This window comes from Lepisosteus oculatus, chromosome 27 (assembly GCF_040954835.1).
Source record: "Lepisosteus oculatus isolate fLepOcu1 chromosome 27, fLepOcu1.hap2, whole genome shotgun sequence".
Taxonomy (NCBI): Eukaryota; Metazoa; Chordata; class Actinopteri; order Semionotiformes; family Lepisosteidae; genus Lepisosteus; species Lepisosteus oculatus.
Genome location: NC_090722.1, coordinates 6784241 through 6797226, shown reverse-complemented (window position 1 = coordinate 6797226; position 12986 = coordinate 6784241). Strand labels below are relative to the sequence as shown.

General features: G+C 56.1%; 1 protein-coding gene across 1 annotated transcript; it reads right to left on the bottom strand.

The window, feature by feature from the left end:
• Positions 1 to 6427: 6427 nt before the first annotated feature.
• Positions 6428 to 12862, bottom strand: chtopa (chromatin target of PRMT1a). The gene is made up of 6 exons (XM_069185454.1): positions 12823 to 12862; positions 11601 to 11685; positions 9300 to 9450; positions 7866 to 8052; positions 7667 to 7789; positions 6428 to 7314 (listed from the first exon to the last, which is right to left on the bottom strand). Exons 2-6 carry the CDS (start codon positions 11663 to 11665, stop codon positions 7103 to 7105), a joined length of 738 nt encoding a protein of 245 aa, XP_069041555.1. The 5' UTR covers positions 11666 to 11685; positions 12823 to 12862; the 3' UTR covers positions 6428 to 7102.
• Positions 12863 to 12986: the final 124 nt, after the last annotated feature.

Below are 12986 nucleotides of genomic sequence, written 5' to 3'. Positions count from 1 at the left end.
CCACTCAGAATTGTGTTTTTATAGCATACATAGAGTGAACTGAGCATGTTTACAGTTCCTCTCCAGCTCTGATGATGATGAAGGAGTGTTCATGCGAAGATACAGAGGAGCTGGACTGAGTGTCTGTACAGTTACTCTCCAGCTCTGATGATGATGAAGGAGTGTTCATGCGAAGATACAGAGGAGCTGGACTGAGTGTCTGTACAGCTACTCTCCAGCTCTGATGATGATGAAGGAGTGTTCATGTGAAGATACAGAGGAGCTGGACTGAGTGTCTGTACAGTGACTCTCCAGCTCTGATGATGATGAAGGAGTGTTCATGTGAAGATACAGGGGAGCTGGACTGAGTGTCTGTACAGTTACTCTACAGCTCTGATGATGATGAAGGAGTGTTCATGTGAAGATACAGAGGAGCTGGACTGAGTGTCTGTACAGTTACTGTACAGCTCTGATGATGATGAAGGAGTGTTCATGTGAAGATACAGAGGAGCTGGACTGAGTGTCTGTACAGTGACTCTCCAGCTCTGATGATGATGAAGGAGTGTTCATGTGAAGATACAGAGGAGCTGGACTGAGTGTCTCTACAGTGACTCTACAGCTCTGATGATGATGAAGGAGTGTTCATGTGAAGATACAGAGGAGCTGGACTGAGTGTCTGTACAGTGACTCTCCAGCTCTGATGATGAAGAGGATGATGGAGTTATTTTGACAGTATGAGCTGCACTGAGACAGTGAGTGATGATGAGGAAGAAGGCTGTAATGTGTAGAACGTCTGTGTTTGAGCTGTAGTTGGTGATCACTCGTCATGGGTGCTACACTCCTTCCTGATGCTCATGCAGTAATTCCCTGATTCCACCCGGAACGTGCTGTGGACGTGATCCGAGAGGGAGGGGGGACACGGCGTGACTGAAATAACTGCAGTGAAAGGTTGAAGGTCACCAGCTGGCAACAGTGCAGAGTTACATCACTGTGAACAGCTGTCTGAGACGGGGAGGGAGAGAGAGAGAGATACAGGGCGAGACAGACAGAGGGAGAGGGACACAGAGAGAGGGAGAGACAGACAGAGGGAGAGGGACACAGAGAGAGAGAGGGAGACAGTGGGAGAGAGAGATACAGGGCGAGACAGACAGAGGGAGAGGGACACAGAGAGAGAGAGGGAGACAATGGGAGAGAGAGATACAAGGCGACACAGACAGAGGGAGAGGGACACAGAGAGAGAGAGAGAGAGACAGACAGAGGGAGAGGGACACAGAGAGAGATACAGGGCAAGACAGACAGAGAGAGAGAGACAGACAGAGGGAGAGGGACACAGAGAGAGATACAGGGCGAGACAGACAGAGGGAGGGGGACACAGGGAGAGTAAGATGGGGACAAGGGGAGAGAGAGGCAGAGACGGGCAGGGAAAATGAATATGTTCAAAGTGTGAATTAAAGTGTTATCTACCCACCTTGATAATCAATTAAACTGCTGTAAAGGAAAAAAGGCCGACAGTTATCTAGGCAGTCACTAGGCTGGAGAGCTAGGTACACAGCCCAGTAGCTAGTTAAGCTGTTACTCACACTAGCTGATACACAGTGGGTGAGTTACAAACCTGCTTGTACAATCTCTTGTGTTAAATCGACAAGCAGTCCAGCACAGTTAATTAGGTAGTTATGCAAGTGGTCAGTCAGGTGGGCAGATGCCTTCCCTGGCGCTCTTCCTCGCGCAGTGAGGAAGACTCCCATCAAAACCGGCCTGTTCGGCCGTCCGGCACGGAGGGGTGGGGGAGTGACGTCTGCCCCTGCACTAATCCCCTCGGCTCAGCGCACAGCCCAGAGATCCAACCACAGCCAGACACGAGGATTAGACAGGGCAGGTGAGGTAGGGGGAGAGTCTGGTGAGAGAGAGACAGGGAGCAACAGAGAGACAGGAGCAGAGACGGGAGAGAGGGGAGAGCAGAGGGGATGGGAGACAGGCCTGGCCCTGACAAAGTACAGACACAGTGACCACAGCCTGGACATAGAAACTGAAAATAATAATAATCATAATAATACATTATCATGTACTACTTCATATTATTATTAATAATAATCTCCTGTCCCAGCCTGAGGAACAGTGAGCCTGTCTCTCAATAATAATAATACAGTGTGTGATCTCCTGTCCCAGCCTGAGGAACAGACAGTGAGCCTGTCTCTCAATAATAATAATACAGTGTGTGATCTCCTCTCCCAGCCTGAGGAACAGACAGTGAGCCTGTCTCTCAATAATAATAATACAGTGTGTGATCTCCTGTCCCAGCCTGAGGAACAGACAGTGAGCCTGTCTCTCAATAATAATAATCCAATGTGTGATCTCCTGTCCCAGCCTGAGGAACAGACAGTGAGCCTGTCTCTCAATAATAATAATACAGTGTGTGATCTCCTGTCCCAGCCTGAGGAACAGACAGTGAGCCTGTCTCTCAATAATAATAATACAGTGTGTGATCTCCTGTCCCAGCCTGAGGAACAGACAGTGAGCCTGTCTCTCAATAATAATAATACAGTGTGTGATCTCCTCTCCCAGCCTGAGGAACAGACAGTGAGCCTGTCTCTCAATAATAATAATACGGTGTGTGATCTCCTGTCCCAGCCTGAGGAACAGACAGTGAGCCTGTCTCTCAATAATAATAATACAGTGTGTGATCTCCTGTCACAGCCTGAGGAACAGACAGTGAGCCTGTCTCTCAATAATAATAATACAGTGTGTGATCTCCTGTCCCAGCCTGAGGAACAGACAGTGAGCCTGTCTCTCAATAATAATAATACAGTGTGTGATTTCCTGTCCCAGCCTGAGGAACAGGCAGTGAGCCTGTCTCTCAATAATAATAATACAGGGTGTGATCTCCTGTCCCAGCCTGAGGAACAGACAGTGAGCCTGTCTCTCAATAATAATAATACAGTGTGTGATCTCCTGTCCCAGCCTGAGGAACAGTGAGCCTGTCTCTCAATAATAATAATACGGTGTGTGATCTCCTGTCCCAGCCTGAGGAACAGACAGTGAGCCTGTCTCTCAATAATAATAATACAGTGTGTGATCTCCTGTCACAGCCTGAGGAACAGACAGTGAGCCTGTCTCTCAATAATAATAATATGGTGTGTGATCTCCTGTCCCAGCCTGGGGAACAGTGAGCCTGTTTCTCAACAATTTTTATATTAAGAATGTAAATGTGAAATACTATGTACAAAGGGAGCAAAGGGAGAGCATGGAGTTAAAATCTGGTGGAATTCTGTCATGATCTTCACAGGTTTAGTCACAAAGTGAACCACTGTGATGAGAGGAACGCTGTGAGGAACTGCCACCTACTGGCTAAACAGACCAAAGCACAGTCCCTCCCTCTGCAAGACAAATCACAGCGTTTTACTGGCATGACTGTCTGTTTCCCTTTCTCTCCACTATGCTGTGACTGCCTGTCTCCCTCTCTCCACTGCACTGTGACTGCCTGTCTCTCTCCCCACTGCACTGTGACTGTCTGTCTCCCTTTCTCTCCACTGCACTGTGACTGCCTGTCTCCCTCTCCCCACTGTGCTGTGACTGCCTGTCTCCCTCTCCCCACTGCACTGTGACTGCCTGTCTCTCTCCCCAGTGCACTGTGACTGCCTGTCTCTCTCCCCACTGTACTGTGACTGTCTGTCTCCCTTTCTCTCCACTGCACTGTGACTGCCTGTCTCCTTCTCCCCACAGTGCTGTGACTGCCTGTCTCCCTCTCCCCACTGCACTGTGACTGCCTGTCTCTCTCCCCACTGCACTGTGACTGCCTGTCTCCCTCTCCCCACTGCACTGTGACTGCCTGTCTCCCTCTCCCCACTGCACTGTGACTGCCTGTCTCTCTCCCCACTGCACTGTGACTGTCTGTCTCCCTTTCTCTCCACTGCACTGTGACTGCCTGTCTCCTTCTCCCCACAGTGCTGTGACTGCCTGTCTCCCTCTCCCCACTGCACTGTGACTGCCTGTTTCCCTCTGCCCACTGCACTGTGACTGCCTGTCTCCCTCTCCCCACTGTACTGTGACTGCCTGTCTCTCTCCCCACTGCACTGTGACTGTCTGTCTCCCTCTCTCCACTGCACTGTGACTGCCTGTCTCTCTCCCCAGTGCACTGTGACTGCCTGTCTCCCTCTCCCCACTGTGCTATGACTGCCTGTCTCCCTCTCCCCACTTTGCTGTGACTGCCTGTCTCCCTCTCCCCACTGTGCTGTGACTGCCTGTCTCCCTCTCTCTCCACTGCTCTGTGACTACCTGTCTCCCTCTCTCCCCACTGCACTGTGACTGCCTGTCTCTCTCCCTCTGGTCTCAACAGACAGGTTTCAGTGACAAGACCCTGACTCATGTGTCCCTACAGTGCCCTCTAGCGCTCCTCTGCAGCCACTGCGGCAACACCAGCAGGTACTTGCATGGAGCCCATCGCGCCGTTAGCGACCCGTGGGAGATGGGCTGGGATCATCGCGGTGGGCAGACTCACCCATACAGGTAGGAAACAGCTGAGCCCACACAAATAATAATTAATAATACTAATTGCTTACACTTAATTGCTTACACTTATATAGCGCTTTTCTGGACACTCCACTCAAAGCACTTTACAGGTAATGGGGATCCCCTCCACCAGGTCCAGTGTGCAGCCCCACCTGGATGATGCGATGGCAGCCATAGTGCACCAGTCCTCTCCCCACACAGCAGCTCTCAGTGGGGAGGAGAGCAGAGTGATGGAGCCAGTTCAGAGAGGGGGATTATTAGGAGGTCATGATGGGTAAAGGCCAGGGGGAAATTTGGCCAGGACACCGGGGTTACACCCCTACGCTTTTCCAGAAACACCCTGGGATTTGTCAGGACCTCGGTTTTACGTCTCATCCGAAGGACAGTGCCTGTCCCCGTCACTATACTGGGGCATTAGGACCCACATGGACCGCAGGGTGAGCGCTAGTTTTTCCCAGGAGTCTCCCATCCAGGTACTGACCAGGCTCACACTGGTGGGCTTCAGAGGGCTGCTGGTTGTGAGTTGCAGAGTGACATGGCTGCTGGCCATTACCTGTGCCCTGTGAAACCCTTGGATCAATTATCACCCATGTGGACAGCAACACCAGCATTTTATCCATGAATCCATTCAAATTCCAACAGCTCCGCCTTTAAAGCAAAAGTACTGTCATTTAGGGAAAAAAAAAGATTAAAACGCTGCAGCTCAAATGGACTCCAGAGGCACATTATGGCCAAAAAAGTTAATTACAGGCTGGATTAGGCGCTAGGTGCCGTAATATCAGGCGAAGGAGCGCGCCTGCACCACCAGAGGGCGCAACCGTTCCTTTTTTTTTTTGCTAGGCATCAGTTTCATCGTTTAAAAACACCCACTTCCCAGACAGAAGGGAAGACAGCGCATTATCCTACATTCCAGGACTTCATTTTCTCTTAAACAATGTTGCATGGTCATGGATAACGGCAAACTTTTACTTATATTAATTATTGTTAATAAAAGTCCACAGCCACTCTGCACAACCCCGTGTTAAGGTTACGTGTCCGAACAGCTCAGACCTCAGCATCTCGCACGTCCAAGAAAACACAAGTTGTCTGCCACCTGCAGAGAATCCACAACGTGTTGGGGTCAGCCTGCAGTAAAGGAAACCTTCAGTTACCCCTGGGGCAGACCCTAGGTAGTAGCAGGGTGCGAATCGCAGAGCTGAGGTGCCCCCTCAGACAAGGCCCTTGGGTACCCAGGCTGGGGGAGGGGGGGGGCTGCCCTCAGACAGGTCCAGGCATCTTCCTCAGACACTCAACACACAATTTGTGGGTTCACTGCTCAGTTAAGGGGAAGGCACTCATTGTAAAATTATTCCATTCTGCGCAACACCCCACCACTGCACCAGCGCAGGAGAGACCCCCATCCCCTGCAACATGCACACAGACTGGCCAGACACAGGGGGCGCTGTTCTCCTCTGACACCTGCACTGTCAGGACAACAGCTCCTCTTCCCCTGTGACCCGACCCAGACTGGACCAGTGATCTCTGGACTGTGGGGTTACAGTGTGACCCAGACTGGACCAGTGATCTCTGGACTGTAGGGTTACAGTGTGACCCAGACTGGACCAGTGATCTCTGGACTGTAGGGTTACAGTGTGACCCAGACTGGACCAGTGATCTCTGGACTGTAGGGTTACAGTGTGACCCAGACTGGACCAGCGATCTCTGGACTGTGGGGTTACAGTGTGACGCAGACTGGACCAGTGATCTCTGGACTGTAGGGTTACAGTGTGACCCGGCCCAGACTGGACCAGTGATCTCTGGACTGTAGGGTTACAGTGTGACCCAGAACAGACTGGATGCCCCAGGGAAGATTTCAGCCCAGCACCTGCAAGGTCAGGACAGTGCTGGCCAGAGGACCTGAATCTACAGCCACTGATCACAGAACGAGTCGCCTACAAACAACACCAAGCAATCTAAGACTTTTAATAATAATCAGAACAACAGATACTGGAGGGAAAATAAAAACACAAAGAAATCTAAAACAGCCTTTTTGCGGATAAATGGACATCCTCCGGCCAGAGGTTCCTCTGCCGAAAACTGGAGCACGATATCAGCAGAGTCTTTGTCCCAGTCTCTCTCTCGCTTGACCCACAGAACTCCAGCGCTCCCAGTCTGTCCAATCCGCCTGGCTCGCCTGGGCTCTGTGGTCACGGTGCCCAGTTGTCCTCTACATTTGGCAGAATGTTCAGTTCTGGACTGCCTCCGTGTGCCAGTGCCCTCAGTCAGCGTGTCTGTCCGTCCGTCTGTCTGTCTGTGCCAGTGCCCTCAGTCGGCATGTCTGCCTGTGCCAGTGCCCTCAGTCAGCGTGTCTGTCCGTCTGTCTGTGCCAGTGCCCTCAGTCAGCGTGTCTGTCTGTGCCAGTGCCCTCAGTCAGCGTGTCTGTCCGTGCCAGTGCCCTCAGTCAGCATGTCTGTCCGTCTGTCTGTGCCAGTGCCCTCAGTCAGCGCGTCAGAGAGTCAGCCCATATGCGTCTGTCCGTGCCCGTCAGTCAGCCTACCCAGCGGTCAGTCTGTAGTGGTCATCCGAGTCAGCGGTCAGTCAGTGTCAGCGTGGGTCTGTCCCAGCGGGGCACTTGTGGTCACTCAGTGCCATCGGGGTCAGCCTGGGCCATGTACGCGTCCAGTTCTGCATCCAGGTGGCCCTTGGTCTTGGACATGTAGGCGTCCAGCTGATTGTCCAGCTGCTCCCGGGTCACGGCTGGCCGGCTGACCCCTCGGCCCCGGCCTCTGCCCCGGCCACGCCCTCGGCCCCCGAATCCGCCCCTCCCGCGCAGAGCCACACCGCCGCGGCCTGGAGAGAGAGGGGGGTCGTCAGGCAGGCGGACTCCCAGCCGCCAGACATGCACACAGGGGCCACCCCCACAGATTCTCAGAACCCCACACCGCCTCCCCGTGCCCCCACTTTCACTGCACCCCAATCCCATTCAGAGCCCCACTCTCACTGCACCCCCACTCTCCCAGATCCACAGTGTCACCCCACCCCCCCCACTGCACCCTCACTGTCACTGTACCCCCACTCTCCCAGATCCACAGTGTCACCCCCCCCACTGCACCCTCACTGTCACTGTACCCCCACTCTCCCAGATCCACAGTGTCACCCCCCCCCCACTGCACCCCCACTGTCACTGTACCCCCAATCTCACCTCTGCCGCTCATGGGGGCTCGGCCTGGCCCGGCTCCTCGGCCCAGCATGGCGCCCCGCTGCCTCAGGCCTCTCTTCAGCCCCAGCCGGGGGGGACCCCCTCTCCCCCTCATCTGCCCCAGGCCTGCAGAGAGAACGGGGTCAGAGCCGCGCCGGGCAGGTGGCGCTCCTCACCCCCCCCACCGAGGCGCCCCACTCACCTCTGAGAGACATGGCACCCCGCATGGGGCCTCCGCGCCCCCCCCGGCCCCGCATCACGCCCCGCGGGGACCCGCGCAGCCCCCCCATGGGGAAGCCCCGGCCCCCCGGCGCCCCGCGCATCAGGGAGCCCAGCGGGCGGCCCAGGCGGGCCTGGATGTTGCTCTTGCCCAGCCTCTGCTTCAGGCTCTGCGGGGACACGCGGCAACACGGGGGGTTAATCCAGCAGAGCAGAGCCACGGAGCCAGTTCGGAGACAGGGACCAGCAGGAGGCCGTGACTGGTACGGGCCAGGGGGATCTGGCCAGGACACCGGGGTAACACCCCAACTCTGGGATTTTTAATGAGTCAGGATCTGTCTCACTCAAAGGACAGTGTCTATAGTGTCCCTGTCTCTATACTGGGGCATTAGGACCCCCACAGAGAGACCCAATGTCTCCTTGATACCTCTTCCAGCAGCAGCCTTAGCTTTCCCAGGAGTCTCCCACCCAGGTACACTGACCAGGCTCACACCTGCTGAGTGTCAGTGGGGCTGCCAGCTGGGAGCTGCTGGCCCAGTGGTGAAGACACAGGGCTGTTACACCAGGGGGACAGCTGGCCCAGTGGTGAAGACACAGGGCTGTTACACCAGGGGGACAGCTGGCCCAGTGGTGAAGACACGGGGCTGTTACACCAGGGGGACAGCTGGCCCAGTGGTGAAGACACGGGGCTGTTACACCAGGGGGACAGCTGGCCCAGTGGTGAAGACACGGGGCTGTTACACCAGGGGGACAGCTGGCCCAGTGGTGAAGACACGGGGCTGTTACACCAGGGGGACAGCTGGCCCAGTGGTGAAGACACGGGGCTGTTACACCAGGGGGACAGCTGGCCCAGTGGTGAAGACACGGGGCTGTTACACCAGGAGGACAGCTGGCCCAGTGGTGAAGACACGGGGCTGTTACACCAGGGGGACAGCTGGCCCAGTGGTGAAGACACAGGGCTGTTACACCAGGGGGACAGCTGGGCCAGTGGTGAAGACACAGTGCTGTTACACCAGGAGGACAGCTGGCCCAGTGGTGAAGACACAGTGCTGTTACACCAGGAGGACAGCTGGCCCAGTGGTGAAGACAGAGAGCTGTTACACCAGGGGGACAGCTGGTCCAGTGGTGAAGGCCCAGGGCTGTTACACCAGGGGGACAGCTGAACCAGTGGTGAAGACACAGGGCTGTTACACCAGGGGGACAGCTGGCCCAGTGGTGAAGACACAGGGCTGTTACACCAGGGGGACAGCTGGTCCAGTGGTGAAGACACAGGGCTGTTACACCAGGGGGACAGCTGGCCCAGTGGTGAAGACACGGGGCTGTTACACCAGGGGGACAGCTGGCCCAGTGGTGAAGACACGGGGCTGTTACACCAGGGGGACAGCTGGGCCAGTGGTCCGCGGCGGGCGGGGCTCACCTGCTTGAGCTGCAGCGCGGCCTGCACCGAGGGGCGGTGCTCCATCTGCTGTGCCAGGCGGCGGTTGCGGGCGCTGGCGGTGTGCTGCTGCTGCAGGGTGGCGCGGACACTCACCGGCGACGGCGGCTTGTTCTTCAGCATGTTAGTGAAGCTTGGAGAGGAGGAAGAGAGACGGGGGGAAGGAGGGAGGAGGGGTGGGAGGATGGGGGAGGAGGAGGAGGGGGGGGGGGTTTCAAAGCACATCTTTTAACACGGCACGCACCCAAACCAGCTGCGCGTCAGGCTCTGCTGGCGCTGACACTGCCAGGGGGCTCCCCTCCCAGCCTGAAGCCCCCGGTGTCTCCCCAAAACACCTTCCGCTCGCCAAGCGGTTCACAGCCTCCTGCCCCTCCAGCGCGAGAGCTCTCTGAGAGAGTGTGGGCATGAGCAGCAGGACAGGAGGGACACAGGGACACAGGGACACAGGGACACAGGGACACAGGGACACAGGGACACAGGGAGAGCTCTCTGAGAGAACGTGGGCATGAGCAGCACAGAGACACAGGGACACAGTGAGACAGAGACACAGGGACACAGTGAGACAGAGACACAGGGACACAGTGAGACAGAGACACAGGGACACGGAGCCGCAGTGAGAGCCATGAGGGGGAAAGTGGATTCCGAAAGCAACAGAATACAGTTGTGCAGAATACCTCACACACACACAACCCAAGACACCCCCTGATCCGTGAACCCCATGTCTTCCGCTGCGCCGGTGTTGGGGACACCTCTCCAGAGTGCGCCAGGAGCTTGCTCGCCCCAGCTAGCGGGAGAGGGGGTGCCGTGATGGCACAGCCCGTTTGAAGATCCGGGGGGCTCACGAAACAGCAGGCCGGCTCACCCCCGACTCCGACCTCCGCCGGCGGCGCGGTTCGCCGGGCTGCTGCTCTTCCTCTGATCCGCGGTGGCCTTGCCCCAGCGGTAAGGTCCTGCCTCTAGGATACCGAACTGCCAGCCCACCCCCCTTGGCCCCGTGTGTGGGGGGGGGGGGGCGTCACGCCAGGTCCACAGGCAGCCTGGGACGAGCGCGGAGCCTTCCCATCACGCACCCTGGCACCGGCTGAGCGTGTAGACAGAGTGGGAGGAGGGGGTGTCCACTCCTGACTCTCGACACAGACACCATCGCACAGAGAGAGAGAGAGAGACGCAGACAGCGCAGCGAGCCAAGATAGCGCCTCTTACAGGCCCCCCACCCCGCCCCCACAGCAGGGGGCGACAGCGAGGGAAGGGGGGGCCCCGGGCTGTGGCGGCCATCCGGGCACCCCGCCTCTTACAGCCCAGACCGCGCCACCCCGAGCGTCCGAGGCAGGGGAGGGTGGGGGGTGGGAGTGGCCACGTCTGGACTAGGACTGGGCGCCCGGGTTCGAACAGGACGCAGGCAGCGGAGCGAGATAGAGGAGGAGGAGGAGGAAGAGGAGAGCAGGACAGCAGGGCAGGGAGCAAGACTGGGGAGGAGGCTGGGGCAGCTGTGGGCAGGTTGTGCCCAGCAGGGCGTAGACAGGCATGCACCACGCCGATCTGCCGGTACCGACTCTCGCACCCCACCATCGCGCTGCTGGCCGGGGGCGGCGGGGGGGTTCATCTCTCTCAGCCAGGCCAGGGGCTCCCCTCCGCCCCGCCTGCTACACCTCTGTCCAAACAGCAGCCATACTGCTCCCAAAAACAGCTCGGCAGGGGGCTACCCTCGGTGACCGCTGGTTAAACTGCCAGGGCAGGGGCGCCCCGTTTCTAAAGAGGACGGTCTCTCGTATTACAGGGGCTCATCCTGGATCCCAGCTGTGATCTCTGGGGTCTTGGGGCTCATCCTGGACTGTACCCTCCGACTGTGATCTCTGGGGTATAGGGGCTGGTACGGGAGTGGGACCCTAGTTGTGAACTCTGGGGTGTAAGGGACAGTTCTCCACTGGTACCCCAGCTGTGATCTCTAACCTGGATGGACCCCATTCCGAACCGGGACACTCCCATTCCCTTCATTCGGATCAGAATCGGCAAGCATGCAAAAGCCCACACTCCTCTCCTCCAGCTGCTGTCCCATGAAGAAGGTCCAGCTCCGCCCCTGCCAGTGGAACAGGGGACAGTGGAAGGGGTCCAGACAGCCTCCGCTCTCTGTAAGAGTGTGGGTAAGCAAGTCTGCTCTGGTGTCTCTGAGAGCAGTATGACGCAGGACGGGGTGTAGAGAACAGTGCTGGGGTCACACTGCCTGCTGTCCCCCCCCGCAGTTGCTCTGCCTGTATGGGGGAGAGGGGGGGGGTCGAGTCTCACCGCTCGTTCAGGGACATCTTGGTGGTGCTTTTCAGCACGACCTTCTGAGAGGAGGGCGCGCTCATTTCTCTTCACGGACTGAGGCCTGCAGAGACAGGAGGGAGGGGAGAGGTTAACACCTGGCAGAAGAACATTACACTCCTGTCATCGCCGCTGCTCTGGGCACAGCCCCAGCCTGAGCCCCAGCAACAAGCAGTCTGATCCACTCTAGGTTTTTCAGTGCTGTCAGTCAGACTCCCAGTGCGCAGCAGTCTGATCCACCCCAGGTCTTACAGTGCTACCAGTCAGACTCCCAGTGCGCAGCAGTCTGATCCACCCCAGGTCTTACAGTGCTACCAGTCAGACTCCCAGTGCACAGCAGTCTGATCCACTCTAGGTTTTTCAGTGCTGTCAGTCAGACTCCCAGTGCGCAGCAGTCTGATCCACCCCAGGTCTTACAGTGCTACCAGTCAGACTCCCAGTGCACAGCAGTCTGATCCACTCTAGGTTTTTCAGTGCTGTCAGTCAGACTCCCAGTGCACAGCAGTCTGATCCACTCCTGGTCTTACAGTGTTGTCAGACTCCCAGTACACAGCAGTCTGATCCATTCAAGGTTTTACAGTGCTGTCAATGAGACAGAAACCCAGGATGGGTGAAACTGCTGTACAATGGGAGCTTGGTCAGTCCGCACACATCACTCCGCAGTCACCCTGCCCGGCAAGAGCCATACACACAGCATCGTCACGCCCCACTACAGCGAGGTTACCGAAAGGCCACAACTCGGATCATAATCTAACTCTGAAACACGAATTCGCAGGTAACAGGTCCAGTCAGGCAGCCCGCCGTCTCTAAAAACGTTCACAACGTCAACATCCCAATCCCTCAAAACATTTTAATGCTCCATGACATATGAGCGAGTGTAAGGCGCTACATAAACTTAACGTATTATTACAAGATCAAACAAAGCACCCACACGGCGTGCTGCTAGCGTTAGAAGCAGCGACGTTATCCGTCCTGGGGACGTTAAACAGCTCTCGGGACCGGAGACTTGCTGTCTTCTACACGAGCAACAAATGACCGTTCTGAAGTTACACAAAAAAACACGAATTTTAATTAAGATGTCGACTTTATCAGTATGGTTTTGTCTCTGTGGGATGCAGAAAACGTGAACTAAGCACAGAGCTGCTGTAAGTGTTAATTCTACACAATTACACCAATAAACGACTCAGCACTGTTAACTTACTCTCTTGTATCGGCCGGACGTCTGACTTTGGGGTATTTTAAGATACGGCGTCTTTTTTCGAAAATAAAATACTTTTTTGTTTTGCCTGAATTGCTTGTCTCTACACGCACTCGCCCCCCAGCTCTTATATTTGATTTTTTTTCTCTTTCTGTCGCACGTACACG

What these genes read in the sequence shown, in the direction of transcription:
- chtopa (XM_069185454.1), bottom strand. Translation starts at nt 11,665, where the DNA reads ATGAGCGCGCCCTCCTCTCAGAAGGTCGTGCTGAAAAGCACCACCAAG. An exon ending in AAGATGTCCCTGAACGAGCG is followed by an intron (nt 9,451 to 11,600) that starts GTGAGACTCGAC and finishes CTCCTCTCCAAG; the next exon opens with CTTCACTAACATGCTGAAGA. An exon ending in AGCCCCCATGAGCGGCAGAG is followed by an intron (nt 7,315 to 7,666) that starts GTGAGATTGGGG and finishes CTCTCTCTCCAG; the next exon opens with GCCGCGGCGGTGTGGCTCTG.